The 25,604-nt window shown below is 40.2% G+C and overlaps 2 protein-coding genes and 1 pseudogene across 7 annotated transcripts; 2 read left to right on the forward strand and 1 right to left on the reverse strand.

The window, feature by feature from the left end:
* Positions 1-543: 543 nt before the first annotated feature.
* On the reverse strand, positions 544-10,284 carry Gla (galactosidase alpha). 4 transcript variants are annotated; one of them, XM_004872569.3, is made up of 7 exons: positions 10,162-10,284; positions 5,766-5,940; positions 4,316-4,493; positions 3,662-3,753; positions 2,029-2,190; positions 1,620-1,817; positions 544-941 (listed from the first exon to the last, which is right to left on the reverse strand). In XM_004872569.3, exons 2-7 carry the CDS (start codon positions 5,925-5,927, stop codon positions 660-662), a joined length of 1,074 nt encoding a protein of 357 aa, XP_004872626.1. In that variant the 5' UTR covers positions 5,928-5,940; positions 10,162-10,284; the 3' UTR covers positions 544-659. The 4 variants fall into 4 exon arrangements, with proteins under 4 accessions (XP_004872626.1, XP_004872625.1, XP_004872624.1 ...); XM_004872568.4 differs by having other exon boundaries at positions 1,620-1,712; positions 9,827-10,179; XM_004872567.4 differs by lacking the exon at positions 10,162-10,284 and adding an exon at positions 9,827-10,128.
* Hnrnph2 (heterogeneous nuclear ribonucleoprotein H2) lies at positions 10,240-15,884 on the forward strand. Of its 2 annotated transcripts, none has more exons than XM_004872571.4 (2): positions 10,240-10,419; positions 13,642-15,884. In XM_004872571.4, the coding sequence occupies exon 2, from the start codon at positions 13,695-13,697 to the stop codon at positions 15,039-15,041; it is 1,347 nt and encodes a 448-aa protein (XP_004872628.1). In that variant the 5' UTR covers positions 10,240-10,419; positions 13,642-13,694; the 3' UTR covers positions 15,042-15,884. The 2 variants fall into 2 exon arrangements, with proteins under 2 accessions (XP_004872628.1, XP_004872627.1); XM_004872570.3 differs by having other exon boundaries at positions 10,243-10,431.
* A 5,174-nt stretch (positions 15,885-21,058) lies between these two features.
* LOC101698755 (cytohesin-2 pseudogene) lies at positions 21,059-24,299 on the forward strand (annotated as a pseudogene). Its single transcript, XR_015445590.1, has one exon. The product of XR_015445590.1 is annotated as a cytohesin-2 pseudogene (transcript).
* Positions 24,300-25,604: the final 1,305 nt, after the last annotated feature.

Below are 25,604 nucleotides of genomic sequence, written 5' to 3' on the forward strand. Positions count from 1 at the left end.
ATTTGAAAATCACTGCCTCATATGAAGTAAGACAGTTCATTTTAAAGGGTGGTGGTGGGTTTTGTATCTTAGGTTATAATGTATCTGGTTATTCTTGGTGAGAGTAAGTAGTCATTTATTAGATACAGTTTACAACCTGGGGTTATTCTTGCCTAGCAACTTTTTTGCCCTTCACCTAAGGAAACACATTTAATTTTCTCTTTACATTAATATTGTAAATATCCACCCAAGTACCTCATTAGGCAGCAGTACAATGGTTAAGAGCTTGGGTTTAAATCCTGCCTCTGCAATTTACAGTGAGTAAACACTTGCTTTGAGGGTATTGTTGAGTTAAAATGAATCAGTAACATTCTGTCCATTACAGTGCCTGGCACAGAAATACCCAATAAATTATAGCTATTATTTCTTAGAACAGTAGTTTCAAAAGCCTTTTCCAAACTGTTGTCCTTATACCTTTAGAAGTAGTTTTTACAGGTTCCATCTTGGGAGTTGGGAGTGTAGCTTAGTGGTAGGGTGCCAGCGTTAAGACTGCAAAAAAGAAAATTCCAATGTTGAGAAATTTTATTTAAGGGAATCTAGCTTTTTAGGTGGAAATGGATGAAGATTGTGGACAGGAAGTGGGGTAGTCACATTGGCAAAATACACATCTTAAAGCACATTTAATTTTTTTGAAGCATTCTGGTGGCTTCTAGCCGAAGTAAAACAGTGCCTGTGGGATTTATTTGCGTTTTGAAGCTTGAAGTCCACTCATAGAACCCCAGCTCCCTTTTCACAGGAAGGAGTTGAGTAATGAAGCAGCTAGGATTACAGGCCACGCCACGACCCAGAGAAACAATTGTGATAGTATAAAAATGAGGTCCACCAATTTCCTGCAGGTTTCTCACAGCTACAGCCCAAGCTAAATTTGAGAGAGGTCGTTCCCACACCTCAATGTTGTCTTCCTGAAAAGCCAAGAAAATAGATGTGACTGCTTGATAACAGCAATAAACTGCCTTGTTAGTTTGCAATCAGTCTTGTCAGAACCAGAAAGCATTTATAGGAAGAATTAAAATCCTGTAGCACATTTTGAAAATAATAGTTCTAGCAAGAAGTCTTATTACTACTGATTACAGCATCAAGATAAAGGACAAAAAACAAATGTTCTCAAAATATCAGTCCTATGCTCCTATGTGACAGATTTAGGCTTAAGAAAAACTTGGTGCTTGGGCATAAAAGCCACTTTAAAATATACACCCAAAGCCATGCATGGTGGTACAGGCTTTTAATCCCAGCACTCTGAGAGGCTGAGATAGGAGGATCACAAGTTCAAGCCCAACCTGGGCAATTTAGCAAGACTCTGTCTCCAACTAAAAAAAGAAAAGGGGATAATAACTCAGTGTAAAGGTCCTGGATCTGATCTCTATTACCAACAAAAACAACAAAACCCGGGCCGGGGATTTAGCTCAGTGGTTTTTTGCTGCCTGCTGAGCAGACGCAAGGACCCGAGTTCGATCCCCGGTACCGAAAAAAAACAAAACCAAAATAACAAAACCCACTCAAACTCTTGGATTAGTTGTAAACCAGAAGCAGAAGAACATGCTCCTAGCATATTTTCTCCCACGGAACATTATTTACTATACCTTTCTAAGGCGGTACCCCTGTTTGCCCAAGGGGTCTTGATTGATGGCAATCACATCCTTATTCTGAAGTAGATCTTTGGCTTGAGGGCTGATCTGTCGGAGGTCATTGGACATGAGTAAAGGAGCTGCCATGATAGCCCAGAGGGCCATCTGAGTTACTTGCTGATCCCAGCTGAGGCCAAAGTTACCAATCACTAACTAGGACAAAGAATGAAATAATTCAACGAAAGAAGATGGAAACATTTTTAAAGCTATCTGGATGACCCATAGGAGCCACTTCCATACCACCCTACTCTCTATACTCTCACAGAAAGCCTACTCCCAGGAACTTTATCTGTATTTACCCTGAATGTGTAAGAGGAAATAGGCCTGTTATAGACCCTTCGAAAAGGAATGCTCAGATCCTTACCATATCTGGGTCATTCCAACCCCCTGGTCCAGCGACATCAACAATTTTCTCCTGGTGAAACGATGTCCAGTCCAAGATACTCTTTATACTTTCCCAAGAATCAGAAACATCAACAAAATTTCTCCAGTGATTGCAGTACTGTCGGATAGTTGTATAATTGGGCTGTGAAAACAGGGCTCTTATTTACTTTATAATATTGTGAGATGAAAACTGTCCAATTTAAAGGAGGCCACTTCTCTTTAGTTTATAGATTGAAGATCTTCATGAGGAAGTCTGAATATAAGGGAATTTTATTGTAAGAAATTTGCCTTCAGAAGTAGACCATATAATTTAAAAATCCCTAAAGTGACCTTAATACTGTTTATGCTGGAAACTTACCAAATGGTAGGTTTTGGCATTATGGAAGATTCTAATTTTCTTTAGAGGTCACTGTATTTTCAAGCTTTTCTAATAAAATGATATCTTATTTTGTTTGCTTTGAGACAGGATCTTGAGTTCAGGCTGCTTTTGAGCTCACTATGTAGCCTAAGCTGGCCTTGAACTCATAGTGATCCTCCCATCTCAGCCTCCCAAGTGCTGGGATTACAGGTGTGTGCCACCACTCCTGGCTAATAAAATGATTTCAACAAGTAAAAACAGCTGCAAAATGATACAGGACTCCATCAAACATAGTGAGATCTGACTATAATATATATTCAGATATATATATATATATATATATATAAAATTTGTTAATGGAATGAATAAAAGTTTGTAAATAGGTAAGTGGGATATCAGGTTTATGTTGAGGACAAGGTGAAACTTTTCCAGAGAGTTCAAGAAAATAATAGAGATCCAATCTATAATTATTCAACACATATCATAAGCTAGGGATTCAGGGATACAGTCAGAGAAGGTACCTGACCTCACAAATTTATATTCCACAAATCAACAAATATCCTATATAATGCTAAGCTCTTAGGTAATTAAATGGGTTAATGTGATAAAGAATGAATGGACAGAGTGCTACTTTAAAATGAATGTGCTATCTGGTCTGAGACTTTAGTGTTACGAGCTGACCCTTTAAATATCTTGGGGGAAGAAGGTTCCCTGCAGAAAATAAAAAGCAAGTGTAAAAGTGATAGTGGTGTTCAAGGGGTAGAAAGAAAACCACTGTAGTGAAAGAAAAAGCAATCACTCCTGAGGCAGGTAAGGGCCAGATCAATGGAGTTTGATTTTATTCCAAGTGCAGTGGGAAGCCAGTTAAAGGTTTTAGGTAGGGGAGTGATAAAATCCCATTGACATTTTAACAAGATAACTCAGGTGCCGCTTGGAAAACAGATGAGGGTGGAGAAAGAGTAGAAGTAGATCAGGCCATCATAGCAGTCTAGGTGAGAGATAAGATGGCTTGGAAGGCCAGAGTGGATGCAGTGATGAAAAGAAGTGGGCTGATTCAAGATATTTTGGAGCTAGGAAGGACTGCTGATGGATGAGGCATGAATGGTGAGATAAAAGAAAGAATCAAAGATGACTTGCTAGGTGGTGACAGTTTAGAGGATAATTATAGCAGTGTTGAAAAGTGGTTGGGCTTTGAAGAATTTTGTTTCTTTAGTTGTCAAGTTCTGAAAATCAGATCCTGGGCTCACTAGCTTACCTTATGAAAGGGCCACAGATAAAAAGGCCACTCACAGGAGTATACAATGCTTCTGCCAGTCCTGTTTAAGGCCAAGGACATATATTTATAACCTGTATGAAAAAACAACGGGTAAAATAAAGGAAAGAATGGAATTTCCAGTTGGGGCTGTATATTTGAGGAGGTTTCTGGAAGGTCCATGTTTACATTTTAAACCAGTGCCAGGGACAGGTTGTTGCTTTGTATATAAATTACATGGAGTATCTTCTAGACTACTGGGATTGTTCTGAGGAGGCAGCACAGAGATGGTGTGTATATTGAGGAAAAGCAAGAATAAAGATGATTTCTCTGTGACTGTGACATCCTGGACTTTTTCCTAAATGATGTTACAAAGAGTTACAATTATTAATTGTATTTAATTCTTAGAGCCCTCTTGAATTAAAAGTGCACAATATTAGCCATGGTTAGGCATGCACAGATTCCACATACATGAATAAGTGAATAAATAAAAACACTGAAAGAAAAGAAGTAGGAGTTCTGGCACATTGAGAAGGATTATTTCCAATACTGTGACTGGGTTTTTAAAATCTGAAGAGTAGTTCTTTGGATACTTAGCTACCTTGGCCTCAAAGTTATTCCCTTTGGTTATGGCTAAATCTCTCGATTGAAACATACCGTTTTCCAAATGCTTTATACTGTCACAGTAACAACCATCAAATTTTAGCAGATCTACTCCCCAGTCAGCAAAGGTCTGGGCATCAAGGTCATAGTGTCCAAAACTTCCAGGGAAGCCAGCGCAGGTTTTATTTCCAACATCTGCATAAATCCCTAGCTTCAGCCCTTTGCTATGAACCTGAAATGAGAAGAAAAAGTTACTACAAATACAAGGACAATCATGAAGAAGCAGAGAGACCCACTCCAGGCCAGGGGCAGAGACAAGTGTGCTTCACTAGGTATTGGGAGCCTTTTTTCATGAGCCCTCATTTTCATTTTCCAGATGAGTCTGTTGGGAGACAAAGAACAAATCCCTCAATTCTGCGAAGTTTAAACTATCTGTGAGCTATAGCACAGCACTGAAGAAAATGCTATCAGCTACTCTAATTTCTTGAGGGGTTACTAAAAGGTACCTTTCTGGGACAGTAACAGATTTCTTTTTTGGCGGGGGTGGGGTGGGGTGTCGAACTCAGGACCTTGTGCTTGTGAGGCAGTGCCACTGAGCTACATCCCCAGGCCAGTAACAGATTTATTTCAACAAAGACTCTCTCCTTCAATAAAATTTAGTTAGGCTCTCTGAGCCTTCTTTTCACCTTGGCCTTGGCTGTGTCTGTCCTAGAAAGCTGTTAGAGCAAGCATCATGCTAAGTTAGCCCTTCTACCTTTAGTAAATTTTCATCTACTGACCTCCTCAATCTGTCCTTGGATATAAACCCTCACTTGTCTTTGTTGCATTTGGATTTGAGTATGTCTCTTTCCTCCACTGCAACAGTACTGAATAAAATCTATCTTCATCAACTTTAGCTAGTGTTAGGCCCTATTTGTCTTCAATAATCTCCAGAATATTATAATTCTATCTTGTAAAATTCTAGTTTACAATTGAACTGCAATTGCTGCCTAAAGCTTATATGTGAACACATCCACACATGTGAAGAGAACCAAGTTCCTTTTTCTTCTCAGAAAATTTGATGGTCTTAACAAAAGGCCTCAAGAACTACTGCAAAGCATACACCTGTAATCCCAGCACTTGGGAGGCTGAGGCAGGAGAATCACCATGAATTTAAGGCCACCCTGGGCTACATAGTGAGTTCAAAGGCCAGCCTGCATTACATAGCAAGACCCTGTCTCAAAAACCAAAAACCAAAAAAACAAGAGAGAAAAAAACCCCAACTACTGCAAAACATGTATATGCTGATGGGATGAAAATACCGCCTGATAAGCCTTACAGTTCAACATTCCGATAACAGTCATTCTGTCATGAGGACTGTTGATCGACAAAAGTCCTTACAAAACCCTTGGATTAAAAAAACAAATTAATCTATAACAGCTATGGCAAACCTCTTAAAGCTTTCAATAACAGCCCACTGCAGCACATGTGCCATAGGTTCACCACCACTGATCTATAAACTCACATAATTAGCTAGGTGGCGGATTCCACCAGGAAAGCGTTGAGGGTCTGCCTGAAGTCTGTCTTCTGAATCTCTTTGGGGGGCCATCCAACAGTCATCAATGCAGAGGTACTCATAACCTACATCTTTCCAGCCATCTGAGACCATGAGCTCTGCCATCTGCATGAAGAGCTGCTCACTGAAAGAGAAATTCCCATAATCATTACAATTCATTAGGTAAATGCTTAGGTATTCCTATTGGACCCTTCGGATTTCATGGATTTTAAAATCCATTTATACTGTGGTAGTAATGACAAGTAGCACAAGATAAAATGAGATGTTCTTCCAATTTTTCTTATCTTCTTCCCCTTACCCCTAAATACTGCTACCCTAAGAATTTCAAACCAGGGACTGGGGATATAACTCAGCGGTGAAGAACTTGCCCAGCATGTGGAAGGCCCTGGGTTCCCTCCCCAGCAATACAAAACAAAACAAAAAAAATCCCCAAACAAAAAACTTCAAACGATTAAAGTAGGAATGACTTAAAGTAGGAATGACGGGTACAGGAAGAAAACAAAAATGTTACTAGAACAAGTAAAGTTCAGTAAAGAAAGAAGCAACAAAGTTAACGTAATAAACAACTTCCTTAGATATCAACACTAACCTATTTAGAGAAAATTATCCCATTCACAGGTAAATCTTGGAAACAGAAGCGCATCAACAGCTGAATGGATAAAGAAAATGTTTTTACATGCAATGGAGTACTACACTGCCAAAAAGAAGGATAAACTTGAGACATTTTAAGGTAAATGGATGCACCTTGAGAACATAATTTTAAATGAAATTAATTGGACACACATGTTTATGTACAAGTACAGATTCCCTATGATTATTATGTATGTCAAAAGTATACCAATAAAATTAATTTTAAAAATCCCATTCACAAGAGCAACTGAAAAAAAAAAATAGAAAACTTCAAATATCTAGAGATAAATTTAAGAGCCCACATTTAAACTATGAGGCCCTTGGGGCCGGGGATTTAGCGCAGTGGTTCCCCTGCCTGCTTTGCAAGCTCAAGGACCCGAGTTCGATCTCCGGTACCAAAAAAAAAAACAAAACATAAAAAACTATGAGGCCCTTAAATGGAGAAAAATCATTTCGTTCTTGGATAAGAAAACGTAGGACTCAGGATGTAGCTTAGCACTACAGCATTTGCCTAGCGTCCATGAGGGTGTAGGTCCAACTGCCAGTACCACAAAAAAGAAAAGAAATGATTATGCCAAGTGTGGTGGTATATGCCTGTAGTCCCAGCACTGGGGAGGCTGAGCCAGGAGGATTACCTTGTTTTGAGGCCAGCATGGGCTACACAGTGAGTTTAAGGCCAGCCTGACCTACAGAGCAAGACCCTGTTTCAAAAAAACAAAAAGCAAAAAAAGAAAACTCAATATTTTAAAAAAGCTAATCCTTTATAAAGCTCTGTATAGTTATTAAATGTTATATTTAATAAAGCCCTGAACAAATCCCAAGTTTTAAAAGAAATTGATGGGAAGATTAAAAAGTTCATCTAAAAGATTAAATGTGTACTATAAAAGATAAAGGAAGCTAGTGTAGCTTAGCATTAAAATACAAAGATATATGGAATTCAAGAGAAAGTTCTGAAAGAGATGCAGCCATTTGATACCTATGGGATTTTATCTCCTGCAAAGAATGCTAAACTGAGCTACCCAATTTATTTTTGTGTGTGTGAAAGCCCAAGTTCACCTGCTCTCTGAGGAATGCTGGTTCTGTCTAACTAAACCTGAATTCCAGATCTGTAAATCTATTCTGGACTGAAAAAAACCTTTTTTTTTGAGGCAGAGTCTTGCTGTGCTGAGTAGGCTAGCCTGGAACTTGTGATCCTCCTGCCTTGGCCTCCAGAATAGCTGGGATTACAGGTGTGTATCACCATACTCATCACTTGTCTTTCCTTTTTTCTTAACCTCATTTATGATTTCTTTGTTTACAGACCTCAATACCAGAAATCATCAGGGAAAGAATTGATGTTAATCACGTAAGTATCAAAACCAATACACAACAAGAGCTACCTGTATTGGCAACATATTCAAGACAAAAATAAAACAAAACAACCCCCAGAGATTCCAACTGAATAGGAAGCTGACACAAAGGGGTAATCCATGAAAGGAACCGCTATGCAAGGAGCCAATTTAACAAAGGAAAAGATGTTCCACCTTTTTAGTATGTAATTGAAGAATGTAAATGATTTGGCTGGGGGTGTAGCTCAAAGGGACAGGACCTGCTTAGCCTGTATGAGGCCCTGGGGTTGATTCTCAGCACCGCACTGCACCAAACCAAACCAAACATACAAACAAAAAATTCAATGCAAATAATAAAACTTACAAGACTGCAATGTTGGCCAAGTTTTTGGGAAACAGGTACAGTATTCTTAAAAATTTTCATTGGGAATGCATACTTATAAAATCTTTGGGAAGGATAGTTTGACATGTATCACAAAAACATACTTTAATCAGTGTCCTAAAGAAAGAATCAGATAAGAATCAGATGATGTACAAAAACTGAGACTCCCAAGTAGCTATCAAAAAGAACTGCTTAAATAAATTATGATATATACATATAATGCAGTGTACTACAGTCTTGTGGTTAACCACTCATGACATAAACATACTATTTTTATGGGAAATAGTGAAAAAAACCTGTTCATTTACATAGTAAATAACTGCAAGGGCTATAAGAACGTTTGTTTTGTTTTGTTTTTTTGGTACCGGTGATCGAACTCGGGACCTTGCTCTTGCAAGGCAGGTGCCAGAACCACTGAGCTAAATCCCTGGCCCAAGAACGTTTTAATCATGATTACTTCTGAGTGGTGAAATGGAGTTTTAATTTTCATTATTCTCTTCTTTACTATCTACAATTTTTGCAATCATTATGCATTAGTTTTTTAATCAGACAAAAATAAGGCAACCACCACTTAAAAAGACAAAAAGAAATCCACAACGAACAACTGCCACACACTGTAGCCCAGGGTCACAATAGACTTAGTCTGAAACTTCGAAGGCCAATTTTTTTTGTGATTTGTGATCAACATCCTGACTTTACCTGTGAAGACATATTCAGGGACCATTTATGAACAAAGACACTGTTACTGTGACTGCTATGTTTAGTGGGCTACCTAATGTTTTCAACAATATCTCCCAGTGATTCTTAACCTTTTCTAGATCACAGATTTCTTTGAAAATCTAAAGATCTCCTCTCCAGAAAATACATATACTCACATTTGCAGAACATTCGCTTGACCATAGACGCCAGGAAAATAACATGCATTTCATTTGACTAATTGAGGAGTCAGACACTGTGCTTTGCAATTTAAATAGGTTTATCTCACTGAAAACTCACCTATGTGAGATAGGAACTATTTTATAACTTTTTCTGAGTCATCTCCCTGATGCAAAAAAAAAAGATGTTATCTCAATTTATAGACTAGGATTGTAAGGATTAGATAAATTCACTACCTGTGTAATCGTCACAACTCTCAATTTTGACCTGTTAAAGTTCCTCCAGGTCAACCATCCAGTGGGACGCCACATTCAACGGGGGGTGGCGGGGCGAGGAGCTGAGGGAAATCTCAAAGACTTCAAGGTCTAACTCGCTCCAGTTACAGCTAAGGGACCCGTGATCCAAAAAGGAGAAGAAATCACATGAATCTTAGTTCTCCATCCCTTCTACACACTCCAGTTGTGCTTATGGCTAGCTCACGCCTAGAGCCCAGCAAAGGCACAGCAAAAGCTCACAAGAAGGATCGGAATAGAACCAGGAGGTAAATGAAGTCTATCTGGGCTACCGAGCAGAGAGTGAAAGGAAGTGAAGCAAGTGCAGCTGACTCGACACCTACTCTAGGAAGGGAGAAAGTTTATGGCTAGTCCCATTAGAACAGTTTGCTAGGGACAAAAAAGCAACAACGGTAGGGGAGTTCACCCTCGGGCTCAAAGGTTCCAGCTGAGACCCTCCACTTCCGTAAACACACCTAAATACGGAAAAGCCAAAGGAAGGGGGCATCCAGTATCTGATACCTGATGCAGGAATCCGGCTCTTCCTGGCAGTTAAGGTTGCACATGAAACGTTCCCAGTGCAGCCAGCCCATGGTAGGCGTCTTCGCTAAGCCATTGTTCAGTGCCCTGGCTGCAAGGACTCCATAAAGAACTAGGGCCAGGGAGCGGAGCATAAGCGTACAGACCAGCCGCTGATCTGTGCTCCTAAGCTTCATTATCCCAATGACTATACAAAAGAGACTTCTGCAAGTAACCTGGGCTTTTAAATTTAACCTTAGGGACCAATCGCCGATGAATTATTAAATAATGACGTTATTATTTCTCAGTTAACTGGACGGCTATCTCTAGAGGCCTACCAATGATTAATCACGTAAGACGCATCGCCAACCAATCATACGCTTCGTTTCTTGATATCGGCCCGCCTTATTTTCAGACCAGAAGGAAATGCAGCACCTCAGAGTTCCCGAATTTAAACCGTGAGTTGCTCATGTGACTGAGATCTCACATGACGTAGGCGGTCACGTGATCTATCGCTTACGTGAGCAGAAGTAGTTCTGGTCGTCGTCTACCATCTCGCTATAGCCGTTTGAGGGAAGAAGGAGGAAAATTACCCGGTATCTTTAGAGGTTGGTGTGTGGGTGGACAGTGGGAACCCGGGGTTGATGATGATGAAGGACCCAATGTGGGGTTCTCGGCCTGCCTCCGCCTTTTTCGTTAACTGTTTTCCCCTCCCCCCCGCTTCCCTTCCCCTCCCCCTCCCCCTCGTCTCTTTGCCGGAAAGCCGCCTTTGCTAAGCCTGGTGGGGAAATGGTGGACGTTCCTGGCTGTGTGTGTGTGTGTGTGTGTGTGTGTATGTATGTATGTGTATCTGCTTGTCCGAGCCGGTCTCAGGGACGCTAGCGGGGACTGTACAGTGAAAAATGTCTGAAAAGAATTAAGAAAAACGTATTGAGACCATTGGTCTGAGTGCATGTCCAGCCATTCAGGCCCTCAGTCTATATTGCCCGATTGTGTGACTGTCGGGAAAGGTCCCAAGTTAATTATCAGTAGAGTCGCAGCTAGGCAAACGCTGCGTGACCGCCAGAGGCGCCCAATAAAGGCTTTCACTTGAGAATTTGAATAACGTTTGTTTTTCTGCTTACAATAATAATCGACATGTTGAATTTGATCATTCGAAAATTACAATATACTTTATACATTTTAAAGACAAACGTAATTCATCAATACTCAACTTTTTGTCGTTAGTTTTAAAGAAATTTGTATTATAACACACACAAATACACAGATTCTTACCTTTTATATGGAATCCGAGTTCCTGCTTAAGGCCACAGAGTTTTGTTGATGTTCGCAGGAGATGTTAGGAAGCACAACCTCTTGGCCATTACACAGAGACTATTAAGGCTTAGAATGATGCAGGATTCATTTTTATCCCAGGGGTGGTCTGTCACTGAGCCCTAAGGATGGTTTGTAGGAAGACTGTCGCCATAGCAGAAGCGAGCACACATTAAACAATTAGTAAATGTTAGAATTTAGTTCTCAGTGTGACTTTATGGCAGCTATTCACTTTTTACTTTCTAAGAGTCCCATTGTTCTCAGACCATGTCAGATAAACCATCCACATAAAAATTAGAAAATTTTATAAAATTTAATAGATCAAATCCCAGAAAAGCAAACACTTTAATTTGTTGCTTTTTTGTTGAAATGAAAGTAGTTATTCTTTCTGTGGAAAATTAATGCACAAATAATTGAAAAAATAAAATGTAAAAAGCCATAAATCTACTACTCAGAATAACCACTTTTAACATTTGACATACTCCCCATGGTTACGGTTTTCTAACATTGTTATTTATATTCCAATACAGTCAGTTTAAAGAATTAAAATTATATGGAAATTTGTAGGATAAAAAGTGAAAGTCTTACTTCGTTTCTCCTGCCCTCCATTTGTTTTCTCAAAAACAAGTTTGTATTATATACTTCTAGATACTATTTTATATACATTTACCAACATGCTTATATTTTAATATAAATAAAATCATAGTATATGTATAAATCTTTCATTTAATGGGTTTTGAAAATCTAGGTCAGAGCAGATAGAGCTGTTTTATTAGATGGCTGCCATAGCATTCCATTTTAAGGATAAGCTATACTTTATTAAGCCATACCCCTGTTGATCAGTTGTCTAGGTTTCTAATTTTCTGCCATTATAGTGCTGCAGAGAACATTTGTAAGTATTTCTGTTGACCAGATTCCTGGAAGGAATTCTAGCAAGGTCAAGGAGTATGTAGACATTTATTTTGAGATTATATTATAAAGTAGCTGTGATCTTGGATCATTTATGATTATAAGTCATTTCTCATGTTAAATATTTTTATAATTTTTGATTACATGAATTACACTACATTTTTCTTAATAAAATGCCTTTCAAAGAAGATACAGCTCCATAAGTCTTGGTCTGAATTTAAAATGATCTTTAAAGTACATAATCTGAAGTGGGTTTACTGTCAAAAAGTGTGATTAATACCAAATTGTTTCCCAGAATATTTTATCAGTTTTTACTCCTCTAGTATTGTATTAGTTTGTGAATTCTGAGTAGCATTGACTTATTGTCACCGTTTAATTTCTACTTCTTGATGGGTAAAAAATAGGTGATTAATTCTGGTTTTAACTTGCATTTCCAATGATTGATGAGGTTTGAATGTTTCCCAGATTCCTCTCCTGTATCCTGTGCTATTTAATCTGCTATCATGTCCCAAGATTCTACTTTTTCATGTAGATCAATATTCCTTCCCCTTTTTACTTTTGTTTTCTTACTGAATCCCTTAACGTATCTTTAAGAGGCCATGCTATTGCTCACTGCACCTAGAACCCCTTTTGTTTTAGTGCCACACTGTTGCCTGGGTGATGTGTCTGAAAGAGTTATGATGACATCACTTGGGATCTGATCTCTACCTTGTCAGCCTTGCTTCTTGTTTGCCCCCTATTTTATGTTCCATCAAATTTTTTTAAATTTGTCTGGATCTCTGAAGGAGCTAATCTGTTTTATTTAACCATCCTGCCTCTATCTGATAGAACTGACCAACTAGTTCCTCCATTATACTTTCCTTACCCACTGCAGTGTTCTGTCATAGCAGGTATGATGTATATTTGCATTTTTGTCTTTAGTAAAGACATTCAGTGCCCTGTAGGACCATAAGCCTTTTCTTGGTTTATTGATCCTTGTGTGCTAGAGGTGAGCACTGGACCTGGTACCTAAAAACGTTTGAATATGTAAGTTCCCATTAATGTCTATTTTCCATTTATGTCTTAGGCCTTAGTATTTCCCTGATTTTATTGACTTGCACATATTTTTATATGATGTTAATGTATTTGTTGCAGGTATCTTCTCATGTGTTTTAATTCTGTTTAATCCTTTGATCTGATGAAGTTTTTCATCTTTAATCACATTTAGCTGTATTTTGTTTGTTGATATCTTTTACTGGTTTTGTTGCTGTCAGCTTTTTAGGTCTTTTTATTTACTGTCTATGTTGTTTATACATGGTCAGAGCAGAAAACTTAGAACATATAGAAATATCCAAAGGGGGGAAAAATCCTCTGAAACAAAAAGCTCCCATAGTCCTACCACCCAGAAATAACCATTAATGATACCTGACACATAATAGGCATTGGATAAGTAATGGTTGAATGAATGAGTTAAACATTTGGTATAGTCTTTTTGTTTATATGGATATATTTTTAAAGAGGTACCAGTGTAATTGTTTTATATTGTTTGCTTTTTTTCTCTTACTATATATTGTGAACATTTTCCCATGACAATAGTCTCTTAATTATTTTTTCAGCCACATTAAGATTGCATTGAGCCAAGCTTGCCATCAAGAGCCCAACAGTCATCATGATGCTGAGCACAGAAGGCAGGGAGGGGTTCGTGGTGAAGGTCAGGGGCCTACCCTGGTCCTGCTCAGCTGATGAAGTGATGCGCTTCTTCTCTGATTGCAAAATCCAGAATGGCACAGCAGGTATTCGTTTCATCTACACCAGAGAAGGCAGACCAAGTGGTGAAGCATTTGTTGAACTTGAATCAGAAGATGAAGTGAAATTGGCTTTGAAGAAGGACAGAGAAACCATGGGTCACAGATATGTTGAAGTATTCAAGTCCAACAGTGTTGAAATGGATTGGGTGTTGAAGCATACAGGTCCAAACAGTCCTGATACTGCCAATGATGGCTTCGTCCGGCTTAGAGGACTCCCATTTGGCTGTAGCAAGGAAGAGATTGTTCAGTTCTTTTCAGGGCTGGAAATTGTGCCAAATGGGATGACACTGCCAGTGGACTTTCAGGGGCGGAGCACGGGGGAAGCCTTTGTGCAGTTTGCTTCACAGGAGATAGCTGAAAAAGCCTTAAAGAAACACAAGGAAAGAATAGGGCACAGGTACATTGAAATATTCAAGAGTAGCAGAGCTGAAGTCCGAACCCACTATGATCCCCCTCGAAAGCTCATGGCTATGCAGCGGCCAGGTCCTTATGATAGGCCTGGAGCTGGCCGAGGATATAATAGCATTGGCAGAGGAGCTGGATTTGAAAGGATGAGGCGGGGTGCATATGGTGGAGGGTATGGAGGCTATGATGACTATGGTGGCTATAATGATGGCTATGGCTTTGGGTCTGATAGGTTTGGAAGAGACCTCAATTACTGTTTCTCAGGAATGACTGATCATAGATATGGAGATGGTGGGTCTAGTTTCCAGAGCACCACGGGGCACTGTGTACACATGAGGGGGTTACCTTACAGAGCCACTGAGAATGATATTTATAATTTTTTCTCGCCTCTTAACCCCATGAGAGTACACATTGAAATTGGACCTGATGGGCGGGTTACCGGTGAGGCAGATGTTGAATTTGCTACTCATGAAGATGCAGTGGCAGCTATGGCAAAAGATAAAGCTAATATGCAGCACAGATATGTGGAGCTCTTCTTGAATTCTACTGCAGGAACAAGTGGAGGAGGTTATGATCATAGCTATGTAGAACTCTTTTTGAATTCTACAGCAGGGGCAAGTGGTGGTGCTTATGGTAGCCAAATGATGGGAGGGATGGGCTTATCTAACCAGTCTAGTTACGGGGGTCCTGCCAGCCAGCAGCTGAGTGGTTATGGAGGTGGTTATGGTGGTCAGAGCAGTATGAGTGGATATGACCAAGTTCTGCAGGAAAACTCCAGTGACTATCAGTCAAACCTCGCTTAAGGTAGAGAAAGAGCATTAAACAGCTACTATAGAAATAAAAGCTGTGCATTATGGGAGTTGGATAGAATGGGAGGTATATCTAGTATATCTAGTATGATTGGTAAATGGAAAATATAATTGATTCTGATTACTCTTGGTCAGCTAGCTTGCCTGCTCTCCCGTTCTTTCTCTCCCTCTTCTTTTTTCTTGTCCTTTCCTCCTTTCTTTCTTTCCTCCTCTTTCTCTCCTTTTTTAAGAAAATAAAAAATTAACAGTTTTGCATTACAGGCTTGTGATTCATGCTTACTGTAAAGTGGAAATCAAGATTGTTTTAAAACTTAAGTAATTTTGAACACTGAAACATCATCTAGGACATAATAACAAAGTTCAGTATTGACCGTAACATAAAACAACTTTCAGCTTTCCTCAAGTTAGTTATGTTGTAGGAGTGTACCTAAGCAGTAAGCATATTTAGGTTAAAGCAGTTTCACTTATGTTAAATGTTGCTCTTATACCACAGTACATTGAAAACTTCAGATGCATGTTGAGAAACATGCTGTTCTGTAAAACTCAAATATAGGAGCTGTGTCTATGATTCAAAGTGAAAACATTTGGCATGTTTGTTAATTCTAGCTTTTTAGTTTAATATCCTGTAAGGCACGTGAGTGTACACTTTCACTTTTTTTTAAAAAGATCTGGGACAATTTTGAGATGTAATACCAATACTTTAGGAGTTTGGTCATGTCGTTTGTATGGAACTCTGAGGCTTTGATTTAAATCTTTCCTTGTATTGTGATTTCCATTTAGATGTATTGTACTAAGTGAAACTTGTTAAATAAATCTTCCTTTTAAAAACTGGAAAAATAGCTTGATTTTTTTAAATGATGTTTTATTATATGGATACATTTTAATTGACTTTAAAATCCCTTGAAGTTTAAATTCTTAATTTTTAAACTAAATATTACACTAGCATTTTCATATATACATCATTTTATATATCATTAGTTCTAAGATATTTCTACATTTTGAATTGCTGAGTCAAAGGTATACACATTTTTAAAGCTTTTGATGTTTCTTACCTTACCAGAAACATTATGGTACTTGGTCTTCACCCCCAAAGTGCAAGCTTTTTTTCTCCTGTACCATCCTTAATGATACATATTTTTCCTTCCTCCTTCCCTTCCTCCCTTCTCTTATTTTCCCTCCTTCCCTCCCTCTTTGCCTCCTTCCCTTCCCTTTCTCACTTCTTTCCTTCTTTCTACTGAGGCTTGAACTCAGGGCCTTCACACTGAGCTACATCCCCAGCCCTTTTTGAATTTTATATTTTGCGTCATCATCTTGCTCAGTCCCCAAATTGCCTAGGCTGAACTTGAACTTGGAATTCTCCTGCCTCATCCTCCCAGAGTGCTGGGATTACAGGCATGCACCACTATCTCTGGCTTACATTATTTTTAATCTTTGCCAGTTTGAGTGTTGAAAAATGATACACTGTTGCTATTTTAATTTGTACTAATATTAAGTTGAACATTTTCCTCTTTGTTTCTAAACTTATTTCCATCTCCACAGGACCCTTGGAGACCTTGTACTTTATCAAAACAATATTCTCTAAAATCCAAAAAGGTAAAAAATTCTTCATTTAGCCACGAATGAGAAGATTTGGCACACATTTGTTAAAAAAGAAGTAGGGCCAGGTGAGGTGGTGCACACCTATAATCCCAGCACTTGGGAGGCTGAGGCAGGAGGATTGCTGTGAGTTGGAGGCCAGACCAGTCTACATAGTGAGTTCAAGGCAAACCCGGAATACAAGACTGTCTTTAAAAAAAAGTAGGCCTATACAGTATTATAGAAACAATCCTATCTCCATGAATTCATTAATAGAGCCATTGTGGGCTACACTGGCTTCAAACTCAAGATTTTCTTCCCTCAGCCTCCCAAGTGCTGGTATTTTAGTATGTGCTGCTTGCTGTTCCTCGCTACCAGGGAATCTAAAACTTGTTTTGAATTAATGGTTCTCAAACTTTTATCTTGCATCAGTATCACTTGCAGGGCCTATTAAAACATTGTTGGGCCTCCTACCTGGAACGTTCTGATTCAGTAGCTCTGGATATTGTCTCAGAATGTACTGATATTGCTGGTCCCAAGGCAATATTTTGAGATTCATCACAGTGCAACTGCCAAAAGTCTAACGAAAAAAAGGTCTAATTAAAAAAGCAACTTTAAGAAGCACTTTCCTGATTTCTTAGTGCCTTCCTTTTGATTCCTGTAACAAATAGTTTAAAATTTCTTTTAAGGTACAAAACACATCTGATTATTTATTTATAATACCTTGTACCCATGGCACCTTCATCTGGGGATATCTTACATTTCTGTCTGCATTACAGTGGCTGTTAGTTTTACCTCACAGTGACTTTCAGTCTTAGGTTTCCTCAGATTAGTACCTCAGTTCAGCTGCACCTGAACTTTCATAGATCTGACTACCTTGGAACTGGATTGCTATTTAGACCTCGGGACCCAAAGAAATATCCTGAGATGGGAATACCAAGTTGATATTACCTGACCACTTTTATTCAGAGACACTTCATTAATCACTGTCTAGAGAAATTTCAAACTGAACATGCAGTGGGAGATTTGAGAGTCTCTGATGACTTATAATTTCTATCACAATTGCCAGGAAACATTTTGGCTTTGTGTATGCGTGTTTCTGTCCACATGTGTGGCCACTCTACAAATGTTTAATCAAGTGTGTTGTTATTGGTATCAATTATACAGTTCTCTCGAAATAAATTTCATATTTTGACTCATAATTCATGGGCTGGTCTTACTCAGCTCTCTTAAGCCCAACAGGAAGCCTTTCTCAGAGAGTAAACTAGTAGGTGTTTCTAGTAGGTGTTTGTTTTTCACACGGCTCAGTGAATTTTCCAGAAGTTTCTCTTAACTATGAGTGGCGATTCTCTATTTGGCCACTAGGTGTTCCCAAATCCCAGGAGAGGATAGGCCAGATCTTGAGATCGTGACATTTGCTTGTTTGCTGGATAAGAAAAAAGCTCTGGAAGCAAAGGAGAGGTCAGCATTATAGATGTGCAAAGGGACAGCACTACTTGTCAGGTCAGCTGCACAGATCCCTGGATGTGCACACAGCCATACCCCAAATGATCCCAAACTCAAATCTAACACTACCCAGGAGAGTATTCTAGGAGGTAAAGTGGGCATCCCATTCACACCCCCAGCCACTGAGTCAGGGGATTCATGTTAAATCTTGGTAGGATCAGGCAAAACTGGCCTCTCCACGGATGGTGTGTGCCTGTGTTTCTCAGAGTGTGGTTTGTGTATCATCACCTGGGGCCTCATTAGGAAACTCTGGAGGTGCAGCCCAGTTAGAACTATTTCAACAAGTGCTCCAGATAGTTTTGCTGCAGAGAACCATTGGCTTATGCTTAGATTCTGTTATTTACCTATTCAGTTATTCCTGCACTTATTTATCAATCCTAAAGTGGGTAGCCAAAACAGACAATCCTGTGCATAAGCATGGCACATTTCTTCCTCATCCCCCAGCCAATTGATAAGGAATTCATTTCCAGATCAAATAACTTTTCCATCAATCAGTGAGAATTCCTAGTGCTATCAGTAGTAAAAATGATTTCTTCAAGATGGGCCTCTGGTGCTATTATAAAACAGCTGCTGTTGGAATGAAATTCCACTTGCTGAGCCTGATATCAGGTGGAGAGTGTCACAAGATCCTGTTCACCACCTGCTCCCATAATGACTGCCATTCAGTCTTATGAATGCAAAGCAGGCACATCCATAGGGTCACCATGTTAGGGGAGTGAAAAATCCCACTGAGGAGGTGAGGAGTTAGGTGTTGACTAGAGCCTGTATGTGGAGACTCCTCTCCCAGCAGTGCCCAGTGAAAGCCCACACAGGGACACCACCAGTTCAAATGAGTCCACCTGCCATCTCAGAGAAACGTAGGTTCCACAGAGGACATGTCAGTGGGTTATAGAGGACATAAAGGACACATTAGCCCACTGCTTCTCTGACTCACCCCCTCAAAAGCCTGCAAAAAGAAATATTTAAAAAAGCCTCATAGCCTGCAGGAGACATCTTCTATGTTCTGCTTGACAGAGAGGTCCCTCTCACATTTAGCAATAAACCTGCTTGGACTGCTGAGTTCACCTTCCCCTCTGTCTTTTCTGGTCAGCACAGCCAAGTGCACCGCACATACATGGCTTCAGTCCTCTGGACAGTCAGGCTTCTGAAATAAGAGATTTGTACTGAGCAACCTCATCTGAGAACCACAATGACTTCATACTTATTTTCTCAACCATTTATTTGTTCTAATGCTTGGATCAACTCATTAGGACATCTACTTCCATATTGACAAGGCCCTTTTCCAGGATCCTTTCTCTCCCTCCTTCCTCTCTTATAGGAGACCAGAGAACTGAGGCCTAATTGGCCTCCCCTGTGAGCACAAAGGAGAAAGGCTGCACTCAGAGGTGATTGCATATTGCAGGGTCTAGGGAAAAGTTAAGACAGCTGAGGTTAAGTTGTTTACTAGAGTATGGACTAATGGATACTGGAAAGCAGATGAATCTTGTGTTACTTTGATTGCTTGTACCTGTGTTTGAGTAAATAAAAGTAAACTGAGCCAGATGGTGGGGGCTCCTCCGCCTGCTAGAGGCAAGAGTTCTCTGGCTGCTAGCATGTTAAACTGACTCTAGGACTCAGTCATTCATCCTTGTTTGCCCCAGGGTCAAGGAGAACAAAGTGGCAGGTCTAGGTCTGGGAACAAGGCTGGCTGGTGGGTGGGCTACAGGTGGCGCTCCAATGTAGGGTACAGCCCGGCCTGGGCTACCCTCCTTCCTTTTCTCTCTTCCTGCTTTCCTTCCTTTGCACAGGCCTGTTTTTCCTACACAAGATGTCCTGTTTCATTGCCATCCTAACTTTAGAGATGAGGAAACTGAGTCTCAGGGAAGGTAAGAATGAACTCTGAGGAAAGAAACAGGATGCTGGAGGGAGGGGGGAGTGAATGATCTTCGGAAGATGAAAGAGAAGGTCATTGCTGGGACCCAAATGAGGTAGTGTAAGGCTGGACTCGTGTAACTAGCACTATAAAACCAGAACTCCAAACTTCCTCCTGCTGACCTCCTCCTCCCACCTCAAAAGAAGTGACAGAATATGCAGATGCCAGCCCCAGAAGCCCTGGAGCCTGGTTTGTTTTCCACAAAAAAGAGGAGGATGAGGTGAAGGTGGCTGGAAGTGATAAAGCAAGTGTGGAGATCTGCATTGTCTCTGTGCCCCCCTTCCCTCTGTTCCTTACCCTAAAAGACCCTTGCCTACTTGTAAACATAAACAGTGAGATGGTGATTTGAGGCTAATGAGCTCCTCCATGTCCAGGGAGCTAGCTTTGAGTTAAACCCAAGAGGCAACACAGTGAGGTTTTTTTTGTTTCTTTTTTTTGGTTCCAGGGATTGAACTCTGGTCCTTGCACTTGTGGGGCAGGTGGCAGAACCACTGAGCTAAATCCCCAGCCCAAAACAGTAAGTTTTTAAAAAACAGGAGTCATGGGGGTGTGTGATGCCCACGTTTATTTTTTAGTAGTATTTCTACTGATGAATTATTAATTTTAATTTTGGCTTTTATATTAATATATACTTAACAGGAAAATAAAATATCAATAAAATATTAAAATTTTAGTATGTAATGAGTGTGCAGAATATCAACATTTTCAACATCAACTTCTTACCTGCTTACAATATCTAAAAAAAAAACAGTAGAAATTAATTCCTATTTGAACTACAATGAAAATACAAATAAAACTCTACCATAGAAATAAGGCAGTCTTCACACATGACAACAGCATGTTCCATACACAAGTCTTGGTTACACTGATAGCACGTGTGCTTAGCTTTCCTTTCCTGTTTGGCTGGCCATACTTGTCACTTCTCTTCCTTTTGTCAGGAGGTTCCTATTATATAACGTGCACTTAGCAGAAAAATGAAATATCAATATAACAAACAAATATGTAATGAGTGTTTAGAATAAACGTAAACATTTTCAACATCAACTGTTTACCTGCTTACAATATCTGAAAAAATAAGTATTTTATTTATTATAAATAGCAGAAATAAATGCCTATATGAACTACAATGAGAATACCAATAAAACTACCACAGAAATAATCTTTACATCAATTATCACACCTAAGGCAGTTTTCACACATGAGAACAGCATGTTCCATACACAAGTATCGCTCACACTGACAGCACATGTGTGTTGTCTTCCTGTCTTCTTTGGTAGCACACACTTGACATCTCGCTGCTCTTCCTGTTTTCTTTGGAGTTTCTTGTGATGGTTCACCTGTCTGTTCACCAGTCTGCTCCGGAATTCTTTTATGGAGTTCTTTGGGCAGATACATGCTGTTCTTCCTCTGTTGTAATTGATCATTTATGAACTCTAGTCCCAATCCTCTAGGAAGATTTCTCTGAGATATTTTGTGCTTGTTATTCTCTTTGTAAACTTTGAAATTATTTATGCTTGACATATATAGGATCCAGTAAAATACATCCATTGGCCAACACTTTGTGTTTCGAGTGATATCATATCGAGTTGCTGCATAACTCATCAACAACATCTACTCTGCCTTTTGTTGTAAAATGTGCCCATTTGTGGCTTCATTTGTGTTGAGGATTCACTATCAATCTTTTTTGTTGTTGTTGTTTGGGTTTTTGAGACCCGGTCTCTCTATGTAGTCCAGGTTAGCCTTGAACTCACTATATAGCATCGGATGACCTTGAACTCACAGGATCCTCCTGCCTCAGCCCTGTGAGTGGTGGAATTACAGGCATGCACCACCATTCCTGGCCACACTATCAATCTTATCATCATGGTGTAACATTGACAGTATCAATATTACGTTGTTTTTCTTCACCATAATATATTCCAGGCTGCCTGGAATTCGCTACGTAACAAAGGCTGACCTTGAACTCACAGGATCCTCTTGCCTCAGCTTCCTGAGTACTGGGATTATAGGCATGCACCACCAGGCCTGGCTTCACTATCAATCTTATCATCATGGAAAGCAGAATCTTTTCAGTGCTGAGGACTGGCGCTGAGGAGGCGGCCGTGGCTCCCTGGGCATTTGAGCGGGCTCACCTAAGCCCGTGGGCCAACGCGGATCCAGGTCCGACCGCCCCGGACTCCCCGCGGGCCTTCCTAGCTGCCATAGAGGACCGTGTGTTTGAGCTCCTGGACCTGACCCCGGAGGAATGGATGGATCTGGAGAACAGCCAGGGGAAACAGGAGCTGCTGGTGGAGATCCAGAGCCTCCAGGAGGAGCTCAGCGAAGCCATGAGCGAGGTGGAGGTTCTGGAGGCCCATGAAGGCAGCAAGACTGCAGCAGAACCGGAAGATGGCAATGGGCAGGAAGAAATTCAACATGGACCCCAAGAAGGGCATCCAGTTCTTGGTGGACAACAAGCTGCTGCAGAACACACCCAAGGAGATCGCCCAGTTCCTGTACAAGGGAGAGGGGCTGAAGAAGACCGCCACCGGGGACTACCTGGGGGAGAGGGAAGAACTGAACCTGGCAGTGCTTCATGCTTTTGTGGATCTGCATGAATTCACCGACCTCAATTTGGTGCAGGCCCTCAGGCAATTTCTGTGGAGCTTTCACCTCCCTGGAGAGGCCCAGAAAATTGACCTGATGATGGAGGCCTTTGCTCAGCGATACTGCCTGTGCAACCCTGGGGTTTTCCAGTCCACAGACACTTGCTATGTACTGTCCTTTGCCGTGATCATGCTGAACACCAGCCTTCAGAATCCCAACGACAGGGTCAAGCCTGAGGTAGAGCGTTTTGTAGCCATGAACCGGGTCATCAACGAGGGCGGGGACCCGCCTGAGGAGCTGCTCAGGAACTCTCTAGAACAGCATCCGGAATGAGCCCTTAAAATATTCTTGAGGATGACGGGAACGACCTGATATACACCTTCTTCAACCTGGATCGGGAGGGCTGGCTCCCTAAGCTGGGGGGCCGGGTGAAGACGTGAAAGAGGTGCTGATTTCATCCTCACTGACAACTGCCTCTACTACTTCGAGTACACGATGGACAAGGAGCCCTGATGAATCATTCCCCTGGAAAACCTGAGGATCAGAGAAGTGGATGATCCCCGGAAGCCAGACTGCTTTGAGCTTTACATCCCCAACAACAAGGGGCAGCTCATCAAAGCCTGCAAAAGGGAAGCAGATGGATGGGTGGTGGAGGGGAACCAAATGGTGTACCGGATCTCGGCCCCCATGCAGGAGGAAAAGGACAAGTGGATCAAGTCCATTCAGGCTGCTGTGAGCGTGGACCCCTTCTGTGAGATGCTGGCAGCAAGGAAGAAGAGGATTTCCGTCAAGAAGAAGCAGGAGCAGCCCTGTTCCCTGCCCCCAACTCTGTTATTTATTATGGAGCTGCCCTGCCCAGGTGGCCGGACCCCTGGGCCCAGAGGCTGTGGACCCTGGTCCTCCATTTGGAAAATTCACCATCTTCCTCCAGCTCCTCCTGATTTGTAATTAACATTCTGTTGGTAATCTTATTAATTATTTAACCACTCAAAAAAAATCTTATTATCATGAAACAAGTTGTGTGTCAATTGTCATGTATTCAGATGGCATATAAATTGCTTGGCAGTTCAAAACAAAGCTTTCAAAAACTGAGCAAATAGCAGCCAAATTGTGAGATTTTTCTTTCTTGGCGAGTCTTTATGTCATCAAAACATAGGCAATTTTGAAAGAAACCAAATCTCTGAGGGTCAATATTGTTCTAAAATCTCAATGTCACATCTGTCACTTCTCCATAAATCCTTTAGATTCTGACGATTAGAATGATAAAATCCTGCTATGAAGTCCTTTAGTTCAGATAGTGAGATGTCATGATAAATATATTTTTGAGTATTACTATTGATGTATATAGAATGCTTTACTTTTATTTCATTATTAGTGTATTTCAAAACATCTTGTAACATATCGCCCATTACAAACAATTTCTAACATTGAATTGCAGTGTTGGCATTGCATCTGATAGGTTTCACCCTTGGCAAGAACCTAATAACATTGTCTGACCTAGTTCTAACATTGGATCATTCAGGTATACAAGACCATTTTGTAGCATTTTGACTAGCCAAATATTTATTTACATTACTGTTTTCTTTTTTTTTTCAAGTTGCTAGATATTTCTTTTTTTTTTTTTTGCACTTTATTAAATTCTTTTATTGGTACATTGTAGGTATACAACACAATTACATTTCTCATTGGGAATTGTACCTTTACATAATGCATCTTGGTTCTTATTTTTTCCCCATTCCTAGCCCTCCCTTCACCCCCTACACCCTTCCCTGTTTACAAAGACTTTATTTCCATTTTTTCCATTTCTCATCATTTTTCCTTTCCCTTCTTTCCTTTCCCCTGCCCCTCCCACTACCCCTACCCCTTTGGACCTTTTCTTCCTATTTTGTATTATCGATTATTCATTCTAATCATTGGTACATTTTAGGTATACAATATAATGTCATTCATGAAGACATCAGTATAGGAAAAGATTTTATGAACAAAACCTCAGTTGCCCGTGAACTAGCACAATCAACAAGTGGGATCTCTTCTTATTAAAAGGCTTCTGCACAGCAAGAGAAACCACCAGCAGTGTGAAGAGACAACCCACAATGTGGGAAAAAATCTTCACCTGCTCTTCCTCAGACAAAGGTCTACTATCTCGAATCTATAAAGAACTTAAAAAGATCAGACCTCCCAGATTTAAAGATCCAGTCCAAAAATGGGCATCTGAAATGAACAGACATTTCTCAGACAAAGAAGTAGAAATAGCAAATAAATACATGAAAAAATGTTCAACATCACTGGTCATTCGAGAGATGCAAATGAAAACAAACCTGAGATTCCACTTCACTCCAGAAAGAATGGCTGCTATCATGAAATCAACCAATAACAAATGCTGGCAGGGCTGTGGGGAAAGAGGAACCCTGCTCCACTGCTGGTGGGAGTGTAGACTGGTGCAACCACTGTGGAAATCAGTATGGAGATACCTCAAAGAACTAGGACTGGAAGTCTGATTTGACCCCGCTATTCCACTGCTGGGGATCTTCCCCAAAGAATTAAAAGAATCATACCACAGTGATATATGTGCACTCATGTTCATAGCAGCACAGTTTGTAATAGCTAAAACTTGGAAACAGCCCAAATGCCCATCAACTGGAGACTGGATAAAGAAAATGTGGGTTTTTTTTTTTTATAAAATGGAGTACTACTCAGCCATAAAAAATGAGAAATTAGAGACATTTATAGCTAAGTGGATACATTACTGTTTTCTTCCTCATCTACACCTTGATTCCAAGATCTTAATTCTGTACTTCTCTGTCATATTTTGCTAACTTTTTTGGCTTACGTGATCCAAATCATCATTGGTAGCTGAATCATCTGATGACTCATTTTCAGTTTCCTCCCAAAGCTGTAAAAGCAGATTTTCATCGCACACTGTACAGAATCCGGCTACTTCTATAAGAAAAATCAAAAGAAAACATGTAATAAAAATT

The sequence above is a fragment of the Heterocephalus glaber genome, unplaced genomic scaffold (genome assembly GCF_053883595.1).
Source record: "Heterocephalus glaber isolate CG9 unplaced genomic scaffold, H.glaber_assembly_v1.0 deba00001613, whole genome shotgun sequence".
NCBI classification, from domain to species: domain Eukaryota; kingdom Metazoa; phylum Chordata; class Mammalia; order Rodentia; family Bathyergidae; genus Heterocephalus; species Heterocephalus glaber.